Source organism: Elgaria multicarinata, chromosome 5, assembly GCF_023053635.1.
Source record: "Elgaria multicarinata webbii isolate HBS135686 ecotype San Diego chromosome 5, rElgMul1.1.pri, whole genome shotgun sequence".
Lineage (NCBI taxonomy): Eukaryota > Metazoa > Chordata > Lepidosauria > Squamata > Anguidae > Elgaria > Elgaria multicarinata.
The window spans coordinates 60,254,955-60,277,830 of NC_086175.1; the positions used below are offsets into that span (position 1 = coordinate 60,254,955).

General features: G+C 40.2%; 1 protein-coding gene across 1 annotated transcript in view; it reads left to right on the top strand.

The window, feature by feature from the left end:
- POLA1 (DNA polymerase alpha 1, catalytic subunit) overlaps positions 1 to 22,876 on the top strand; it is a 244,401-nt gene that overhangs the window by 60,186 nt on the left and 161,339 nt on the right. The window contains exons 27-29 of the mRNA XM_063126490.1: positions 15,799 to 15,831; positions 16,866 to 16,958; positions 21,548 to 21,753. Coding sequence (XP_062982560.1) covers positions 15,799 to 15,831; positions 16,866 to 16,958; positions 21,548 to 21,753 — 332 coding nt within the window. The remainder of the gene's footprint in view (positions 1 to 15,798; positions 15,832 to 16,865; positions 16,959 to 21,547; positions 21,754 to 22,876) is intronic.

Genomic DNA, 22,876 nt, shown 5'->3' on the forward strand with positions numbered 1-22,876 from the left:
AGGTCTATAAATATTTTACAGTCATACCTCTTTTATCTTTATTGGAGCTAAACATCCATTCTTTGTTGGTGTCGGCTGCTGAGATAATATAATATCAGCTTTAACAATGTTCTTTAGTTTCCAGTTCTAAATGACCTTTCATGATGTTATGTCAAGGAATGTCTCCTTCCATGTGAAGCTCCTAATACTTTTAACCCATCTGATGAGGCTGATTTCAGATACCCCTTCCATATGATGTTACAGCACCTTGCATAAATATTCACCCCTCTTTGACTTGTAATATTAGAACTGAAATTAAAATGCAGTTAATTGGCATGTTTAGCATTGGATTTACTCAACATACTTAACACTTTGAAGGTGCAAAATATTTTTTTTATTGTGGCACAAAAGTTAAGTAAACAAAAACAAACTAGCATTTGTTGTTTGCATCAGTATTCACCCCCACCCACCCCGGTGCTGTGACACTCCTAAATTAGGTCTGCTGCAACCAACTGCCTTAGAAGTCATATAATTGGAATCCACCTTTGTGCAATTCAATTATCACCTGATCTCAGATAAAATACACTTGTTTCTGGAAGGCCCCAGAGTTTGTTGGAGAACATATCTAAACAAACAGCATCATAAAGACTAAGGAGCTGTCAAAAACAAGTCTGGGATAAAGTTTTGGAGAATCAGGGTTGGGTTATAAAATATATATATCCCAAGCTATCAACATCCTCAGGAGCACCATTAAATCCAAGGCTGTCCACCAAGACTCAGTGGCAGGTAAGGAGGGCATTAGTCAGCAAAGCAACCAAGAGTAGTAACTCTGAAGGAGCTGGAAAGATCCATAGCTAAGATGGGAGAAATTGTCCATGGGACAACTATCACCCAGATGATCCACAGAGCTGGGCTTTATGGAACAATCCTGTTTGGATTTTGCCTAGAGATGTGAAGGCCTGGGAAAACTGGAAAAATTCAGGAAAAAAACTGTTTCTTCCATTTTTTTCTGAAGCCTTTTTTGTTTTTTTCCCAAAAAATTGAAAAAAAAAGAAGAACAATGGATTATGGTATGTTTTATTTTAGCATGATGAATAAAATGTTTAAGACAAGGTGTTCAGAGATTTACTTCTCCAAATGATTTTTAAAAACTATGTACAGTATCAGATTATTACAATTTCTTTGCACCAAGGACAGGCAAGTCCTGGGTTGCAAACTGAGACTACAACTCTCAAATGCAAGAGCAAGATGCATTTCTGCCTCTAGTGGGCACTGCCTTTGAAGCAGAGACTGAAACTGATAGTGATAGCTATAGGTCAGAAAATGAGTCTGATTAAATTTCATGCATATTCGTTGAATCTTGGTCCCCTCTTTTTCTCAGTTCTTTTTATGGGAATGGGTGCTTTATGGCTGCTTGACACTGTGGAGGACTACTGGAGACATAAATAATTTTCTTTGTTACTAATGTTGGTGGTTTCTTCTGTTATTGTTTTTTAAAATTGTTTTTTGCCTGATCCTCATAAACTGGCAGAACCAAAGAGGTTCCTTACAGTTCAGGTGTTCCTAACAGTTCAGGAGCTTGTAGCTCCATTTGTTAGCAAAAAAAGTAAATTCAATTTGTAGTAGTTGTTTGAATACACTATACTTTTAATATACCAAATGTAATAATTTTATGCCAAACCAACTTGGACATAATGACATGTTATGTTCCTAAAGTAACAAAGTGAGTTTCAATCTGTAAAAAGTGTTAATATTGCAGTATTATTATTATATTTATTTGTATCCCGCCTTTTGCCCAATGCTGGGCCTCAAGGCGGCCTTACAAAGTTTAAAATATACATGGGGTGGGGGGGGAACAAAACCATAAACATTTAAAATACACAACAAAATTATAGGACATTAACATAGATGGAGGGCCAGATTATTCTCCAAAGGCCTGCTAGAACAAAAAAGTTTTAGCCTGCTTCCGAAAGCCCATCAAGGAGGGAGCCAGCCTAGCTTCCCCGGGAAGAGAGTTCCAGAGCACCGGAGCAGCCACCGAGAAGGCCCTCTCCCATGTTCCCACCAAGCGTGCCTGTGAAGAAGGTGGGACTGAAAGAAGGGCTTCTCCAGAAGATATCAAAGCACGGGCAGGCTCATAAGGGAGAATACATTCTTTCAAATAACCTGGACCCGAGCCATATAGGGCTTTATAGGTCATAACCAGCACTTTGAATTGTGCCCGGAAACAAACTGGAAGCCAGTGGAGCTGTTTTAACAGGGGAGTTGTGTGCTCCCTGTAACCAGCCCTGGTCAGCAATCTGGCTGCAGCTCTTTGAACCAGCTGGAGTTTCCGAACACTCTTCAAAGGCAGCCCCACGTAGAGCGCGTTACAGTAATCCAATCGGGATGTAACTAAGGCATGTGTCACCGTGGCCAGGTCCGACATCTCTAGGAATGGGCACAGCTGGCGCACTAGCTTTAACTGTGCAAATGTACTCCTGGCCACCGCCGAAACCTGGGCATCCAGGCTCAGGGCTGACTCCAGAAGTACACCCAAGCTGCGGACCTGTGTCTTTAGGGGGAGTGTAACCCCATCCAACACAAGCTGAATCCCTATTCCCTGATCTGCCTTTTGACTGACCAGGAGCACCTCTGTCTTATCTGGATTAAGCTTCAATTTGTTTGCCCTCATCCAATCCATTACTGCCAACAAACACCGGTTTAGCACAGAAACCGCTTCCTTGGAATTGGGTGGAAAGTTGGGTGTCATCAGCGTACTGGTGGCACCGCACCCCACAACTCCGGATAACCTCTCCCAACAGTTTCATGTATATGTTAAATAGCATGGGGGACAAAACAGAGCCCTGAGGGCTCCAAAACAGAGCCAAGGAGTCAAACAGGAGTCCCCCAGTACCACTTTCTGGGTCCGTCCATCCAGGAAGGAATGGAGCCACTGTAAAACAGTGCCTCCAAGACCCATCCCAGCAAGGCGGCCCAGAAGGATACCATGGTCGATGGTATCGAACGCCGCTGAGAGGTCCAGCAGAACCAGCAAGGACACACTCCCCCTGTCCAGTTCCTGGCGAAGATCATCCACCAAGGCGACCAAAGCTGTTTCTGTCCCATAACCAGGCCTGAAGCCAGATTGAAATGGATCTAGATAATCCGTCTCATCCAGGAATCCCTGGAGTTGGGAGGCCACCACACGCTCCAATACCTTGCCCAAAAATGGGATGTTGGAGACTGGCCGGGAGTTATCCAATACAGTGGGGGCCAAGGAGGGCTTTTTCAGTGTGGGTCTTACCACTGCCTCCTTCAAACAGGCTGGGACCCTTCCTTGGCGAAGGGAGGCATTGACCACTCCACTTACCCACTCAACCAGTCCCCCTCTGGCAGCTTTTTTAAGCCAGGAAGGGCAAGGATCTAGTATACACATGGTGGCTGTCACCAATCCAAGGACCCTGTCCACATCATCGGACTGTGCAAATTGAAAGGTATCCAATAATACTGGACAAGCAGGTGCCAAAGTTACATCCACTGAATCTGCATCAACAATAGCATCCAAGTCGGAGCGGATCCGAGCGATTTTGTCTGCAAAGTGCTGGGCAAATTGGTTACAACAGGCTATTGAAAGGTCTGAAATCACTTTTTGGGGGCCAGAGTGTAGAAGGCCCCTAACCACCCGAAACAGCTGTGCTGGACGGCTCTTTGCAGACGCAATAGAGGCAGAGAAAAAAGTTTTTCCGCCAACGTCGCTCTAGCCTCCGTCTTACTTGTTTCATTGCTACCAGCTCACTGGAAAACCAGGGGGCTGGTGTGGCTCCACAACATGAGAGAGGATGCTCAGGAGCAATTATTTCAACCGCCCTGGCCATCTCTGCATTCCAGAGATCATCCAGGGCTTCGACAGAATCACCTGCCGAGGCAACAGGAAAATCCCCAAGAGCCATCAGGAAACCATTCGGATCCATCAGCCTCCTGGGGCGGACTATCTTAATCGGTCCTCCACCCCTGCAGAGGTTCTGAGTTCCAGCAAGTCTAAACCCCACCAGGTAGTGATCCGTCCATGACAATATTAGTTTTTCCCCTGAAAAAAATGGGGGAAAAACCTGGATTTTTTCATGGCTTCAAAATTTCTGGAAATGTTACATCTCTAATTTTGCCAAAAGGCATGTGGGAGGCCCAGCAAACATGTGGAAAAGGGTTCTCTGCTCTGATGAGACAAAAAATGAACTTTTTGGGCTAGCACAAAACGCTATGTGTGATACAAAACCAACAATGCTCATTGCCCTGAGAACACCATCCCCACAGTGAAGCATGGTGATGATGACATCATGTTGTGGAAGTGTGTTTCATCGGCAGGGATTGGAAAATTGGTCAGGATTGAGGGCAAGATGGATGGAGCCAAATACAGGGCAATTCTAGAGGAAAACCTGTTTCAGTCTACAAGACATCTGGGACTGTGGCAAAGGTTCACCTTCCAGGAGGACAGTGTCCCTAAACACAGCCAACTTTACACTGGAGCAGTTCAAAAACAAGAACCTGAATGTCTTCGAATGGCCCAGTCAAAGCCCAGACCTTAATCCAATTGAGAATCTGTGGCAAAACTTGAAAATTGCTGTTCACCGGTGGTCCCCATCCAACCTGACAGAGCTTGAGCAATTTTGCCAAGAGGAATGGGCAAATATTGCAGGATCCAGATGCGCAAAGCTGGTAGAGACTTACCCCAAAAGACTCTCAGCTGTAATTGCTGCCTAAGGTGCTTCTACCTAGTATTGACTGGGGTGGTGGTAGTGGTGAATATTTATACAACCAAGAAATGCCAGTTTGTTTTTGTTCACTTAACTTTCATTCCAGAATAAAAATATTTTGCACCTTCAAAGTATTAAGTATGTTATACAAATCAAATGGTAAACATGCCAATTAGCCTCATTTTACTTCTAGGTTGCAATACAACAAAATGTGGACAAATCAAGGGGGACGGGTAAATACTATGCAAGGCACTTCAGGTTGGTGTGTCTGTTGTGAAATGCCCCCCCACACACACACCTTGAGACCTATCTAGCTACACCTATGCCTGCCTTTTAGAAAACAGGTGGACTTGTTTTTGTTCCTGCCATGTTTTTGGAATCTGAAGGGAACTCTTAAGTCTGTTTTTATATTTCACTTTTTTTAATTGTTAATATATATGTTATATGTGTCAGCTTTTAAAAAACTTGTTATAAAATTCAAAGATCATTTTAGGCATTTCTTTCCACAAAATAGAATAAAAATGTAAAACAAAACAAAAAATCAACACAGGGAAGATGTTTTCTCTGGGACCTGGAAGGTAGGGTTGACAGAACTATTTCTGAAGAAGGCAGGGTCTCCTGAATCCTTAATTGTTTCCCTATACTCTTCAGGGAATCGAGTATTGTTGTTTTAAAGCAGTAGGGTAAAAGCTACATCCAAGCACTATGTGTGCTTCAGGGTCCTTATAACTGCATTGTGCCAATTTACAGTAATCTTCACTATTCTAACAATATATAATGGATCTAGCATTTCCTGAAATATTCAACATGCTCATGAGAACGATGACTTTGAAATGGCTACAGAAACTGGCACCCCATTGAGCATTTGATTCGTCATAGTTAGAAGACACACATGTCCGTTTCCAGTTAAAAGCTTCAAATGGTAAAGTGGAGTGTATCTTCCTTAGTAAATCATGGATTTTTAGGAGTTCCAGTATGCTGTTCCCTTGCTGGGTTGTTAATTTTATTTGTTGTTACATTTTTCTGATATACCCATTATGTGTATGTCTTCCCTTCCTGGGTTGATGGCTGTAGGGCAGCTTTTTCTGTCATGTTGTGTGCATTGTAAGAGAGATATCTTTCTACCTTGACCATAGCTACCGTGTGTGAAGGATTTTGTAAAGTATTCAACAGAAGTAGTCTCTCTGCACTGTGGTGTGGGCTATAGGAAATGGGATTGCCTGCTCATAGGATGTTCCTATGTAGAATGCAGTCTTGCTTATGGACTGCACAAAACAAAGCAAAAGAGAAAAGCTAGAATAAACTAATATTCGTTGTTTTTCTTTAGTGTTTCCCACCCTATTGCTAGAATTGTAGAAAGATGCAAAATTCATTCCAGAAAAGGATTGAAACAACTAATAGCGTATTAAAATATGGCTCTTGCTCGATTTGAACAAGGTCAAAGAAAAGAGAGTCTCAAAATCTCCAGTTCTGGACTTGCCAGGGGTGGGGACAGGGGTGTGGGGAAGAGGTCTTGGTGCCTTTTTACACTTTTCATAGGGTCTCACAGATTTTGATATCTGGAGCAACAGAAGAAAAGTTAGTGCTCCCTATTGGTTGCAGAGCCAAATTCTAAGAGTATATCTGATCAAAGAAGAATTTATTCAGGCAGGATCATGAGCTTGAAGTCCAATATTCTTAAACACCAGGTAGCTGCTGTGGCATGTAAGCTGATGGCTAAGATGTCAGGTCATATTCAGTTGGCCTTTCATGCTCTTATGGAGCTTTCCTTTAAGCTCATATACTCAGCTTCCCTTTATCTGACGTACAAGAGATCTCAAATAGACCCAGAAGAGGAGAGCTGACCCAACTGTTGCTCTACTGTATGCTAGGCTTCATCTTTAAAAATTCTCCCAGTCTAGATTTGGGCTTGCTCCAAATCTAGCTTCCAAAGGGCAGTATCCAATGTAGTGTTATGCCACCAAGGATTCTATTGCATCCCTATTGATTCCATTCTGCAAATGAGACCCACTGCTTGTATAACAGAGATTTAGCACTTCTGGGACCAACCGGAAATCAACAGAAATGCTCATTTCTGGAACGAGGCAGGTTGGCACAGCTCTGCTTGCCTCTCCCGATTCAGAAATGAGTGTTTCATTTTGGGGCTTTCTATAGGAAGAGTTAAATCTCCGTTACACAAGTGGTGGATACTGGCTGGGTGGGTCATGCTGGAAATTATAGGTCTTTTTTCTATCTAAACATGCATAGGATTTCACTTTTAGTGAATATTGGTGGTAAGATAGGTGACTGTATCTGGCAATGACCCTATTCCTCCTATTCCTCCTTCCCAGTATTCCAGGTCAAATGAAGGGAGAGAGACCTTGCGAAGTCACCACACAATTTGGCAGGGCATAGATTTGGTTTACCCAGCCACATGTGCTAGAGGCTTTGGATCACAGATGGAAATTTTGCATTGCCACTTTTTTATATTTGTGCATATGTATTTATCCAGTCTTTTAATACAATGATAGAATGAAATATTAACCAACTGTGTGTATGCAGAAATTATTTGAGGCCTTTGTTGACTTGATGCATTCTTAAATGATACTGCAGCTGCTTTTCTACCCTCTTTGCATATAGCGCATTATCCAATTGAAGACATTCATACTAAAGAGAACTTTAAAATTATTAGTGGAAATTCAAGGACAGCGTTTACTAAGAAAATGTTTCTGTCCTTTTCATCTTACCTGCATAACCTACGGCTTTAAAGTTTAAGATAGAAATTATCTGCAGTTAGCCATGGGGTTTTGGTCTCAAGGTTGTAGTCCATCTATCTTTCTAGTTAGGATAGTAAATGAATGTTACACAACAGCAACATATTTACATTATGTTGTAATGGAATTCAATATGAAAACCTTAAGATATGAGCTTTTCCTTTGAAGAATGTAAACTTTGTGAAGGAATTAGGAAGTGATTAAATGTCTGAAATAAAGAATAACTATTGTTTGTTTGTTCTTTATTAATTTGAAGCCCTAAAAATAAAAGTTGAAGACTAGAGTTGAATATTGCAGCTACACCTGAGCTATCAAATTGTAGATGAATAACTCAGGGATTCATAAACACAATTTAATGTTTTGGAAAGCTGCTTTTATGCTAAAGTTGTAGAAATGCCATACAAATTAGATAACAGTAAGTCTAAATAACAAATTAAGGATTTTTAAAAATCCTCAGCGTGTGTTTTGCAGTAATGGGTTTATGGGGGAAGTATGTTTTAGTTGGATTTGTAATTACGTTTTTTTTTCCCATTAAAGAGAATCGAGTCTATTCCTGTTGAGCAGTATCTTTCTGTTCAATGTAGGTGGATTGAAAGAGAAAGAAAACTGAACGAATTTAATCCGATTTCCCTATGACATGCCAGTATTCAGAATGGCTTCCAGTAGTGTAAAGGTCAAAGATTAAACATTGTTTGTTTTGCTAATCTTCAGTATATTCTGACTTTTAGCAATTAAGTGAATAAATTATTCCACTTCTCAGGATGATGTACAATACATACAAAGAAACCAAGTGAATGTGTTTTACCTGAATAAATGAATCTGGTGTAAGATAAATATTGAAATGTATGTATATTTCACAGAGAGGCCTAAATTACTGGTTATTAACTGGTGACCTAAGCAACATCAGGAACTAATAGCTTCCTACTATAGTTACGTTTTCATCAGCTTCTAAAGAGTTCATCCTTAGCATTTATCAACTTACTCCAGGAGTTCTCACAATCAAAATTAATTTTGGTTACAGTGGTACATTTCTAAATCTATTCAGAGTATCAGATTTTCAAAGCAACAATTAAGTTCCACTTCTCATTTATTTAATTTTAAAACAGTATAAACCTTACCAACAGTTTAACATCTTTCGGTTTTTATATTTTGGGTACTACTTTGCTTTGCTTTTAGTCACAGGGCATCACCCCAGTCATTCTATGATAGAGGCAGTGGAGTGTTCTCCATGCTTTGGTATTGCCTGTTCCATGCATTAAGTAGGCAGGGCCAGCTTATTGATTGACTCCTCAACTGAGGGTCTTTCAACCTCCCAGACAAGCCCTGCCTAGCAAAAGCAAAGCTGGGGGTGGGGGTGGTTTGTTCTCTGAAGAGCCTGACAAATAACTCAACTTACAGCACTCCCATCTTCCTCCTACCATCCCTCTCCAACCTGTTACAGACAAGGGAGGGAAGGCTGTTTTGTAGTGCTCCTTGGGACTTCTCTGTCTGTCTTTTCCTCAGGGCTGCGACAGGGAAGGAGCTCATAGCCTGCTTTAGTTAGTGGTTGCGCTTTTTGGATTCCAAGGCTTCAACAGCTGCTATCATCAGTAATTTTCCATTGGGCTCTGGCTTCTCCTCAGCTGGGAAGTTAGGGTCGCTTGTTCTTGCTGCTAACTTTCTGAGAAACAGGACAAGCTTCAGAGAGTCCATTTTTTCCCCATGCCTCCCCCCTTTTCTTCCAGGTCAGCAGGGCTTGTTGCTGGAGATGCTTGTTCTGGCACCACAAAGCCACCCACAGAGTATGCTCTCTCACCCTGCCTTTTCCTGAGTTTGGGCAGGGGCAATGGTTAGGAGCAGAGCTACCGAAAGTTCCTACTTGGATCCTTCTTGAGCCCAGCAGCCTTACAATGAAGCTGAGGAAGACGAGCTGTTGTCTTTATCTGACAGTATTAAGTAATATGCAGGTGGTGGATGTGATGGGGAAAGAGTCCTTTGAAACATTAGATTGTAAGCCTATGCGGCAGGGTCTTGCTACTTACTGTGTAATCTGTACAGCACCATGTACATTGATGGTGCTATATAAATAAATAAATAATAATAATAATAATAATAATAATAATAATAATAATAATAATAATGATGTATGGTGGGAGTTACTTCAAATATCCCAGTTGCTCAGGTGGTGGATTTCTCAGAGGTCTGTGTCTGGAGAGATCTTTTCTGGCTCCATTCACTCTTTTAATTCTTCAAGAGGGGATCAGGCACACTCCCAGTTTCTGGATTGGGTTAAGGACCTTATAACTTTAGATGTCAATGGTGCTGATCTGCACTGCGAACTGGACAGGTGGAGTGTGTCCCTATTCATTCTGCTGGATCTCTTGATGGCTTTCGATACCATCAACCATGATATCTTTCTGAGGGATCTGTCTGGACTTGGAGGAACTGTTCTACTGGGCCTCTAGGCCTTCTTGAAAGGGTGATCTCAGAATGTGGTGCTGAAGGAATTCCTCTTTGATGTGTGACCATTGGCATGTGGTTCCGTCTTATTCCCCCATGTTGTTTAACCTATACATGAAACTTCTGGGAGGGGTTCTCCAGGGTTCTGGTGCTGCCAGTATACTGATGACACCCAATTCTATCTCTCCTTTCCATCTAAATCCAAGGAAGCTGTTCTAGTTCTAAATCAGTGTCTGATGGTGGTAATGGACTGGATAAAGAGCAAATAAATTGAAACTTAATTCTGGTTAGTTGAAAGCAAGATCAATGAATAGGGATTCATCTTAGGCTGGATGGGGATATACTCCCTCTGAAGAATCAGGTTTGCAGTACAAGTATAATCCTCAATTCCGTCCTGAACCTGGATGCCAAGGTTTTAGTGGTGGCTTGGAGTGCATTTGCACAGCTGAGGATAGTGGTCCAACTGTACCCATTCCTAGAAAGATCTGACCACAGACATGCATACCTTAATTACATCCTACTTGGACTGCTGTAATGCACTCTGTGTGTGGCTGCCTTTGAAAAGTGTTTGGAAACTTCAGCAGGATCAGAATGCTGGGCCAGGGAGCATGTGAATTCCTTGTTTCAACAGCTTCACTGGCTACTATTCTATTTTCAGGCACAACCCATTTTTTCAAGGGGGGGGAGAAAATTTCCATAAAAATTGAAATAATACAATATTAGCACATTTTACAGATTGAAAGTCACTTTGTTTTTAGGGACATAAAGTGTAATTATATCCAAGTTGGTTTGGCATAAAATTATTACATTTGGTATATTAAAAGTACAGTGTATTCAAACAATTATTACAAATTGAATTTTTTTTTGCTAACAAATGGAGCTACAAGCTCCTGAATTTTTAGGGACACGTGAACTGTACGGAACCTCTTTGGTTCTGCCAGTTTATGAGGATCAGGCAAAAAACAATGTAAAAAAGCAATAACAGAAGAAACCTCCAACATTAGTAACAAAGAAAATTATTTATGTCCCGTTAGTCCTCCAGTGTCAAGACATAAAGCCCCCTTCCCATAAAAAGAACTGATAATAGGGGACCAAGATTCAATGAATATGCATGAAATTTAATCAGACTCATTTAATCAGACTCATTAATCCGACTATAGCTATCACTATTAGTTTCAGTCTCTGCTTCAAAGGCAGTGCCCCCTAGAGGCAGAAATGCATCTAGCTCTTGCATTTGAGAGTTGTAGTCTCAGTTTGCAACCTAGGACTTGCCTGTCCTTGGTGCACAGAAATTGTAATAATCTGATATTGTACATAGTTTTTAGAAATCATTTGGAGAAGAAAATATCTAAACACCTTGTCTTACACATTTTACTCATCATGCTAAAATAAAACATCCCGTAATCCATTTTTTGTTCATTCCTTTAAATTTTTCGGGGGAAAAACAAAAAAGGCTTTGAAAAAAAATGCAAAAATCCGTGTCCCCCCCTCCCCAAATTTTTTTCCAGGCCTTCACATCTCTATGCCAGTGAGCGGATTTGGATCTGCTCCAGGCCTCATGCCGGTTGGAGCCACTGTAGGTGTCTCTGTCCCTATATCACAAAAGAAAAGTAGTGGATGGGTTGAACTAGTAAGTAAGTAAAGAAAGTTTATTTGTGTAGCCGAAGCCATTACAAACATATATATAATCAAATAAAACAGAATAATCAAATATATAACAAATATATAAGATTACATTACAAAACTAAAATCGACCAAAAGCATCATTCAATAGACTCTATTCAGTTGCAAGTTAAAACCTGATCATCATCATTAGAAAACTTCCTCCTTTGTTGCTTTAAAAGCAAAACAGGCTACTTTTTCAGAAATGGATGGAGTGGTATCCCCCAATAAAAATTTAATCAAGTAAGTCATCTGATTTATTTATTTATTATATTTATGTCTTCCAAGGAGCAGAAGGCAGTGTATATGATCCTTCTTTCCATTTTGTCATCACAACAACCTGGTGAAGTATGTTAAGCTGAGAGTTAGTGACTGGCCCAAAGTCACCTAGTGAGCTTTATTGCAGAGTGGCGATTAGAACCTGGGTCTCCCAGTCTTCTAACCACTACACCACATTGACTCTCTTTCCCTCCTCCCACTTGGTCCCTGGTGAGTACTTGTTGTGGCATGTGTAGTATGCAATAGAGGGGCATGGCTCACAGTAGTGAGGATGTGATCTGTGGGGCCTCCTGTAATTATGGTGGTTTAGATATGGGGAAGCATAATTTGTGAAACACATGGATTTCTTTTTCTTTACGTGAAGAATAATTGTCCAGAACTTTTTGGAAGCAAAAGCGCATTGTTATAAGATGAGTGCTTTTCCTCTTGAGTAAGAAAGTAATTGTACATGTTCGCTATTCAGAGAGTCATGTACTGCCTGAGCTCTATAGTTCCTTTAGAAATCATAATATAGATGTATAGGATTATCCAGGTGTGTTCAACAGATGATCCTGGTTAGATACTGGATGGCCTGAAGCCAAGGGCTGGATCCCAGTGCTCATGATGATGACTTACCAGTTGTTCATCTCAAGTGTTGAGTCATCAATAATAATACCCTTCCTATTCTGCCATATTTTATGGTACTTGACCAGGAAAGGTCAATATTCCTCCCATGCATCTTTATAGGGAAGCAGCTTCTAATCCTTATTATTATTATTATTATTATTATTATTATTATTATTATTATTATTCATTTATATAGCACCATCAGTGTACATGGTGCTGTACAGATAACACAGTAAATAGCAAGACCCTGCCGCATAGGCTTACAATCTAATGTTTCAAAGGACTCTGCCCATATTCCAGTGCAGTGTGCCAAAGCATATTTTGGTTTTGCTGGGCAGTGGTCATTGAGTTCAAGAGAGGATCATTGATCTAGTTTTAAGGGATTATGTGTAAACTTGTAACTTAGAATTAGAATATTTAAAAATATGCCTTAAAAGAATTGGTATTTTACTCAAACATTTAACTATTGATTTTTAGCTATCCTGACTTCACTATGTGAAGCTTCATACGGAGCTACAGTTAAATCTCAATACCCACTGCATGAATGTGATTTAAATATATGCATATTATCTGTTTTGTGTATTACAGATGCATGATGTGCACCTGCTAAGACTGTAATGCATAAAGCAGCACTAAGTCTTTTCTAGATGGAAAGATCATTCACAATTGCCATGCTGCTCTGAATATTATACACCTTTCAGTACCTACATGTGCAGGTATTCAACAATATTCATGCACATTCTGGATTTGTCATTTTTTAGATTAACTGTGGTAAAATGTAATAAGTGCAATTTATGATATAGTGGCTCCTGTGTAATTTTTCAGCATGATGAATAACAGAAGAATGAAGCATGATGAAGCAAATGCAGTTTGTTGTACTGCTCTAAATTATTTTGCAGTGAGGAATAGGTGAATTCAAATGAAACACAAAATATTCATCATAGGAAACAATAAGGAACATTTTTATTTTATCCCTTTCTTTTTCCCAACCACATCATAAAACTCCATCATTTCATTGTACAGTTCTAATGATTGATATGATCGCAGTGCTGTCATTCTTAACAAAAAGTCACTTTTGTTCTAGGTATTTTAATAGATTCCCATTAAACATGTATTGCTGACTGAAATATTGGCATGAAGGGCTCTCACTGGGCTGAGCCCAGGAATTAAGAAGTCAGGAAATCAGCTGCAGCATAGCAAAAGAGCCTTGTGTGACACAGGATCTCCTGATTGGGGGGATCATTACTGCTATTATGACTCTACTTGCGTAGGACTTTTGAATTTCATCTGAATGTCAGTAATAACCCTCTTAGCAAATTATCCTGAATAAAATCACAAAGGCATTTTATATAATAGGTGTTGAATTACTGGATAGATTTGCTAATTAAATACTCTTTGTTCTGCTGCAGTTGACATTACAGGGTAAGATCTTGAACAATTATTCTCAACAGCTGTACTTTGTTAAGGGAAAAATTAACTGCAAAGTTTATTTTTTTACACTTGAAGTTGGCAGATTTTTGAAATGTGCTTGAAAAAAAATTCCATCATCCAATTGGTAATGAGAAGATAAATATGCAGGTGTTTCTGTGAAATATGATAACTGCCAACTGATTTATTAATGAATTTAGCAAGCCTTTATAACCTATTCCCTAACTGTTAGCACTTAGAGGTGATTCTCTATCAGAATAGATAATCTAGTTACAAGCATAATATTAATATTATCTTTACTTGCCTTGTGACCCTCTTGTAATTACCTATATTTGCTACTGCCCTTATGAACAATTGAAAATATTATCTGTAATGAATCGGTAGTTTCTTTAAAAGGAATAGCTTTGTCAGAAATGTCCTGTCAGTTGTTTATCAAGGGTCTATATAATAGTAATTTTTTTAAAAAATCAAATCAATGCCAGAGGAAGGGGGTTGGGATAAAAAAGGTATATAACCTCATCTGCAGTTAATCCGTAATATTATTTCTGCAAGAAGTATAAGCTGCCTCTCAAAAGTTTTTTGTGTTTGGGGGGGGGGAATTTGATTAACAAAGCTTGTCAAAATATGTTGCCTTTTAAAAGTATGCTACCTTTTAAAAGATGTTTCAGCTTTATGTATTTCATAAACCTTTTGACCCCTAGATGGACAAGATTAAATAGTATCTTCTGCTTGAGACAGCCTCTCTTCTGGGGGAAAGATTTGTTTTAGCTTTTACAAACTGGAAGGCATATTTACCAATGCTAATCATCACTTTTCCTGTTCTTTCACTAAAAAATGGTAACTGCTGTTATGACTTGCAAACATTCCTGCCTACTCTGTTGGTTTAGGAAGATATCAATAAATAATATGACATCCCTGGAAGGCCTTTTCATCCTGGTGGGGACATCAGGAAAGGGATTTCCTAGTGATTGAACTATATAGGCACTTAGCTATATACAGGGAAGAAGACTGCAAAAAGGGAGTCAGTGGTACAAGAAGTGACGGGTATGTGAGCTCAGTAGCATCATAGGATCTTTAGAGTGAATTCTTACATCATATTTGCTACATGGAACTATTGTAGCTTTTTCTCCTTCCTATCATGTGATCATGTATGATACCCTGGTCTGCATGGAAGGACTGTATGGTAAAGCTCCTCCTCATGCCAACAATGGTGTGTTTGCTGGAAACTATGGTATGTCAGTCAGATTGAATGATTTGGATAGAATATATCCTGGTGTAGGGAAAAGTTTGTTACTGAAAGATGTGTTTAAATAGAATGGCATGTTACTGCCAACCCTCTTAGGATGTATGGACTCTTATAGACACCTGTGACATATTTCTCCGCTGTGGCACCCCGGTTGTGGAACGAGCTCCCCAGAGAGGTCCGCCTGGCGCCTCCACTGTACTGCTTTTGTCGCCAGCTGAAGACCTTTTTATTCACTCAGTATTTTGACATTTAATTTTAACTTAAATTTAAATTTTACTGTTTTAACTCTGTATTTTAATCTTATATCAATTTTGCTGCGTGGTTTTATCCTGGTTGCGCTTTTTATACTGTATTTCGTAATTCTGTTTTTAACCTGTTGGTTGTTTTATTGTGGTTTTAATTTTTGTGAACCGCCCAAAGAGCTTCGGCTATTGGGCGGTATAAAAATGTAATAAATAAATAAATAAATGAGTGAGTGTTGAGTTTTATATTTTTACATGTTATAATCTTCTGAGAAAGATAGTATTATAATGCCAGGGTCTATCATGGATATGTTGCTGTATCACTTTATTTTTGTAAATCCAGAAATCTGAAGCTTGTTCCCTGATACCCTTACTTTGCATATAGTAACTTGTAATGTGATCTCATTAGAATCCATACTTTTTCTCCCCAGATTTTGATGCATACTAAGGAGATGGTGCAGAAGGTAATAATGAACATTTTTTTTTATTATACAGTGATCTTTAAATAGCACATCTAGTGACTTATTTATTAATTTTTATTCTAGGAAAATTGTAACCCAAACAATTGAAATTGCTTCTCAGGATGCCTAGTTTACAAATTTAATCCTTGATAATGGATTATAGCTCCCCACAACCCTTTGGTAAAGCAGATGTGATCTAATCCCTGCTTGAAGTCTATGTTTGAGTGTTTTAGGCAAATTAGTAACAGTGCTAATTAGAGTTTAGTCACAGACCAGTAACTGTATGTTCTGATGTATTTCTTGAGAATGCTTTTCCCCCCAACAGCCCTTCTTTTATCATCTTGGAATATAATTGTTTTCTATGGTTTGGTTCAAAGAAACTGAGAAGAAGGGAAATTATTTTAGGGTGTATTACAAACACTTACACAAGTGTGCAAAACTTCTGCAGTGTTAGAAAATGAGGAACAATAGCAGTTCTTGTACTTCTGCTTGCACAAAAAACTTGTGCAAGTAGGATACTCCTTTTCAATGTAAGTTCACTTTCTCATGCAGTGCTCTACTCTGTGGTGTAAAACAAGGTTACTTTCATATGTGGAAGTGATTTTTTGGAATCCACTATGTTTTACACAATATTTTACAAAATCATGTAAGCTTCTACTTCCACTTGATTACTGGTGCTTGTGGTTTAAAAATGTTAATAATCTTGCCACATTGGATTGGTTCACATGTAACATCAATCCATGCTTTGGCACTGTGGGATGAGGTCTGTATTTGTGCACATCCTCCTCCCCTTGTGAACTCTATGTAATTAGTCAGTGCTTGGTTTGTAGCAAGCCGTGGTTCACACGTGCACAGATGGTGTAGTTTATGAAGAAAGGCACTTGAAGAATGAGTTCGTTCTTGGTATATATGATACCTTCTTAATATGTTGTTGTTTTTGTTCAAAATATTATTTCAGATATTTGATAGGAGAGTTAGTTTTCAGTATCAAAACACTAGTCTGTAATCTATGTAATTTCCCCCTTTTCCCTCTCTAGATGAATTTGGAAGTGATTTATGGTGATACAGACTCCATTATGATAAACACAAACATTACCAACTTAGAAGAGGTCTTCAAAATGGGGAACAAGGTAAGATAATTTTATCTTTTGTTGTAGCTTTAATACCGCTCTTTGCACAAATCTGCATTTCTAACAAGCCTTAAGTACAATCCATGAACAGTGACTGTGTTAGCATTTGCAAAATTTGTTCTTGGCAGCCATTATCATCAGTTGTGTACTGCCCAAAGAGCCTCAGCTATTGGGCAGTATAAAAATTTAATAAATAAATATTTTCCCCCAAAAAATGAAAATGATTTTTTCTTAAAGTATTTTGTATTGGCATATATGTCAAGTGTTTCTCATTGTCGTGTTATGTAGAGCATCTTTTGTCTGCTGCTAAAAGTCTCCTCTGTCCTTCCTCCTCTTATTTTAAGAAGGTTTTTGCTATATCATCCCACTTTGAGCTTCTGAAGCCTGGCCTCTAATTACTTTCCAGGAACTCATGCTTTGGATGAGAAAGTTTACCTGAGTTGTGTACTTGATAATTTGCATAATAACTTTGTATTGTGGCAGCATTCTAGATCACAAATACATCTTAGAATGTATTGATAACATAAGAGTTAGAAAGGCATGCTAAATGTTTTCATTTGTGGAAAGTTCTCTTAGGGGATACACAATTCTTTTGACTAATAGTTCCCTCTCTCTAGCTGAAACAGGCAAGTCTTCTGAACTTGTGAGTACCTCTACATTACATGGGCCAGTTCGCATGTGGGCAAATTTATGTTCAAGGACCTGTGGCGCATGTCTGCCACTATTATGAAAATGCAAGCCCCAGCATAATCCTGGGGCAGGATTTTTAATGTCAGACCCAGGTGCGTGGCCAATAGAGAGAGTTAATCCCATGGACTCACTATCCTTTAGGAGCATGGAGTAGAGCATTCTCCTAGAAGAAAGAGAGGTATACTTTTAAAAGCAGAAATGGGTGCAAACGTTAGAGCAGTTAGGTCCCGGTCTAGAAACTCCTCTTTAGATACATTATGCAGTCAGTCTAGAAAGGCACCTGTTGATATTGGAGCATGTTTCTGGCTGATTGATAGGATATTATGATGAGATGTGGTATTTCCAATATTCTTAAACTACTTTGTGGTATTTTTTTAAGTGGAGCACATAATATTTCCCAGGCATATTTTTCTGAAGCAAAAATGGCCTATTCTAGAGGATGAGGAGTGTTTCTCCTTAGGAATCGCCCCTCACCAGCTTGAAAAAGATAGGTGCACGCAACATGACTGACAGAATTATAGATAAGGTGTCAAGCATGCCATGAATTATAATACCTGCAGAATCCATATTTGTCTTCTGAGTATGAAATACTGTTACTCTAGTAGGTCTTGGTGAGTGAGCACACAGACAGCCTCCCTGCTCTGTGTTTGTGTGTTTGTGTATGCATGTGTGTATGTACACACACACACACACACACACACACTGTTTTGGTGTGGTTTTGTCTGCTGAGTACAGGAGAAGCAAGCTAGAGGTGGCTCTGCTCATGTTCAGACAGTGCCATAAACATCTGTTTGTGTTACATTGGCCAACGGGTTATGGCCTTTTCTAAAGAATTCCTTTTTTTTTCTACAATAGATGTATGCTATGTCACTGAGTGTAGGTGCCAACAGCATTACTCTAGGATCCCCACTAATAGAAAATCTATAATTATCCCAAGTTGAAGGTATTTAGGATCTCAAGCAGACACTGGCCAAATCCTGTTTTTGTTTGAGCCATTTTGATTTTAGAGCGACAATGAAGAGATCTACGATGATCAGGAAACAGATTATGTTTCTGTGTGAGCATTTTTCATTGCTGATGCTTCCTTTGAAACAACCAAATTAGCAGCTGGCTCAGTAACCTCAAATTTTTATTTCTAAACATAATTTTGATTGAAGCCTGGATGTAGGGATCATCTTAAATCTGCAGATAGAGCTATGATTTTAGCCTGTGATAGACAATTTGGGTGGCAAATAAACAGTTGTTAAGACTGTATCTTATCAGTTTTTCTGTTATCTTGAGGTCTTTGGATGGTGCCTTCCTCTGGAGCATGTAGGCAAGGTCAAACTAATTGCTTTTCGAGGGGGAGGCAGACTTCCTAGCAAGGTAGTGGGGCTTTGAAGTGTTTTTTTTTCTAAACTGCCAGGCACTCCTCTGACCCACTGGGACAGGTCAGAGTCTGCGCAACACTGCAAGGGGGGGGGAAAGAGGAAGGGAAAGATGAGGAATGGCAGCAGCTTCTCTTGTGACTCGGTGATTAAGCCCTGGAGTCAAAAGGTCTCTAAAAACTGAGGAATCCAGGCTGCAAGCACTGGCAGTGTGCCCCAACTCTGTTCCCCCACTTCAGGGTAGGTAGGTGATGCTGAGCACTCATGGAACACCCACCCACTCCACAGATTATGAGAAATTACTCTTGACTTTGTCCTTGACTTCCATTTGAAAGTTTTGTTAAGCTAAACATGCTTACCTGTCCAAAATCAAACTGGTCCATAAATTGACCAATAAGCTCTATTCCTTTCCTAGCACTGTCGTGGAACTCCTAAATGTGCTGATGGTGGATGCCCCCCATGGTGGCCAGTGATTATCCCTGCAGATGGAGAAAGACTTTTCTCACAGCACTGCTGAGGTGGCCTTATGCAAGGATTTTGAAGCATCAGTCAGCATCTGCTGCTCACTCAGTGTTCACCAAAGCTATCTTCCTCTGGGCAAAGGAGATGGCAGGAGCAGATTACCAAAGAATAAATGCCAAGGAGCATACAACTGTACGAAAGTATATTAATGAGTGACATACCAATACATAAGAAATAACTATATAGTAATGCAAAATATAAGTAGAAATAGGTGAGTTGAACAGGTATACACAGAAAATCAGTATAACATAAAAGCATAAATTGAACACAAATGACCAAATGTTTTTACAGATGGACAAAGGTTTACTGATTTTCTAGCACGTGTGTTTTCTGTGTATACCTGTTCAACTCACCTATTTCTGCTTACTTTGTACATTTCTATATAGTTATTTTTTATGTATTGGTTTGTCACTCATTAATGTATTTTTGTATGCTCTTTGCATTTATTTTTGGTTCTTATTCAACAGGACCAGATTATCTACACAAACCAAGTCAAAGATGGTCTAAAGAAGATCACCCTTTCAGCTTCTTTGTTGGGAGATTCATCACTGGATGCCATCCAGTTTAGTGCTATAGAGCCATGGAGACGAACATGAGCCTGAAGGAAATATCTGGCTCAGGACTTGGCTTGTTGATCCTGAATCTCAGACAAGGCTAGTTAAATCAACTTTTGAAGGCTTCAAACTGTTTGGCTAACCACTGGAGGACTTGCTTCAGTGAGACAGGAAAAAAGCCTTTCTGATAGCAAGGGCGGAGGATTGCAGGCCAAAGTCTCAGTTGTCCTTTTGGCCCAGCAAGCAAATCTCCAGACCCTAATCCTCAGGTTGCTACAAGCCACATTGGAGCAGCAGATTCAAACCAATTGATAAGCATTCCAGGCAGCCTTCCAGCTCCAATTCCTCAGTCAGCTACCTCAAAAGGTCAAAGAAGAACCCTTCTGCTGGATGCCAGCCTCCCCCTTTTGCAGGGACCAATCAGGGGTAGCGTTTTCATTTTGCATGTATATTGAGCCCTCAAACACCTTGAGCCAGTGGTTGCTGGAGACCATGTCTCAAAGCTACACCCTGGAATCATTCTAGTGACAAGTGCACTGTTTCCACACCATGTATCAACCTGCATGTCCCAATAAAGCTGCAGAGGCAGCACCAAAGGTATCTCCATTGCTGTTTCAACTGCCACTACCAATACATGTTCAGATTAACGTTGGCAGCGGATATTCACATGATGGCTTTGTGGTACGCCTGAGAACTCGGAGTCTGCCTTCATCCATATCTGGATGATATTCTCATTTGTTCAGTCAAGGAAAAAGAACCTATAGGACATTCAGACCACACTGACATGGGTTCATCATGAACTGAGAAAAGCTTATTGAACCAGATACACAGCTGATCCTCCTTGGGCTGATCTTGGATATGGCAGCCTTCAGGATATACCTATCAGAATAGAGATAACCCAAGATCCATCACCTTACCTCCCTAATTGCTTTCTCAAGGGAGACACACCTCATATTGTTTCCCAGTTTCCCAGGTATGATGGCCTCTTGCCAAGTTCTGGTGTCCTGGGCCTGGTTAAATGCTCACGTTCTTCAACATCTGCTACTTCTACAGAACCAGATTGCCCTGCAGACATAACAGAGAGGCCCAATTTCATGTCAACTCCCAGGCCCAGCTCCTGATGTCTTGTCCACCCAGTTTTACATATCTGTGCAAAGAAAGGCATGGAGTTCCCCATGCACTGTCTGGGTTTCTTTCATTTGTGCACTAAGTTTTAATATTAGTTTGACATGTGGACATGGCCTAACTATGCTTGAAGATCTGTGATATATGTGGTTTGCTATTTTTGTGGAATATCTTTAGCGTGTATCATAAACCTTTTTTTGTAGTGACATAGCAAATGAGAGTCTTTTCTAATACCGCCCCCCAATACTATCTCCTTATTTTTGCAAAGCATAGTTCTCGCCAGTGATAAAAGAGGGTTGTTGTTTTTGTTTCATTGGTGATATATTTACAGATTAAAAGTGAAGTGAACAAACTGTACAAGTTATTGGAGATTGATATTGATGGAGTCTTTAAGTCCCTTTTACTGTTAAAAAAGAAGAAATATGCTGCTTTGGTTGTGGAGCAAACAGGAGATGGAAAATACTTTACTAAGCAAGAACTGAAAGGACTGGACATAGTACGAAGAGATTGGTGTGATCTTGCAAAAGAAACTGGAAAGTAAGTTGCCCTTTTTTGTTTATACAATGTTGGTGTGGTATATCGTAAGAAAACAAACTCTCCCCTGCCAAAGGCTGTAATCCTAAGCATGCAGTAACCCTGTTCTCCAGTGCCTCATAAAGGGCATTCCTTAACCTCTGGATGGCACCTCTCTCTGGAGTTTGTAGGCAGAGCCAAAAGTTGCTTCTTTGAGGTAGAGCCACCCTACTCTCCCAGACTAGCTCTGCCTCCTGAGCTGAACTGTCGAACCAAGCTGGAACTCTTAAAAGTCCAGTTATAGTTAATTTTCTTAGATTCCCCCTTTGTTACTTTTTCTCTCATTTCTCTCCCTCCCCCCACACCCCGTCCACGATGTCCTATTAAAAACCATGGGGGACCAATCACTACAGACAGGGGGTCTCCTACTAGAAGGGGGATACTTTCTCAGACTGCATGATGGCCTCTCCGACTCTCCCTATGGCTCTGGCATACTAGTGGAGACCAGGATGGACAGGCGATGTCGGTGGCTAGCAGATCAGGCCGTATGACCTCTGGAAAAGCTGCAGAGGCCTCTCTTCTCCAGTGCCTAAGGCAAGACTTTTCCAATGGACCCCAAACGGTCAAGCCTCACAGCTCTTCTGGCCTTCTTTCATCACATAAGGCAGGTGGAAGGCACACAAATTTCTCTTCCCCCACTGAAAATGTAGGGAACAAGAGAAACCGCCCTCAGTAGCTCAGAGGCCTTTGATGGCCTACCAAAGACACCAGTGGCTTGACATGAAACAGGGATGCACGCCAAATTCAAGGAGGCATGAATGCTATTCCAGGCCCGCATATCCCAGACCTTTCTGGGGAAGAAGCTCTAGTTCATTTCAACTCCTGGGTCCAGGGCCTCCTAATGCAGCAAATTAGCCAGCCCTTGCCAATCCAGGGTGAGGGACAACACTTCACAGGCACATTCCGAATGCTCTTTCTGCTCTACCCACAAAAAGAAAAAGGGTAAGAAGAGCAAAAGGAAGACAAACCCAGGGGCTGGTTTAAACACAAATGCAAGAAGTGCCATAGAAGTAGAAACAGTTCCTTGTTCTCAATCTTCTTGCTGCTTGAAAGGGTCTCCATCCTCAGCCTCTCGTTGCAGACATTC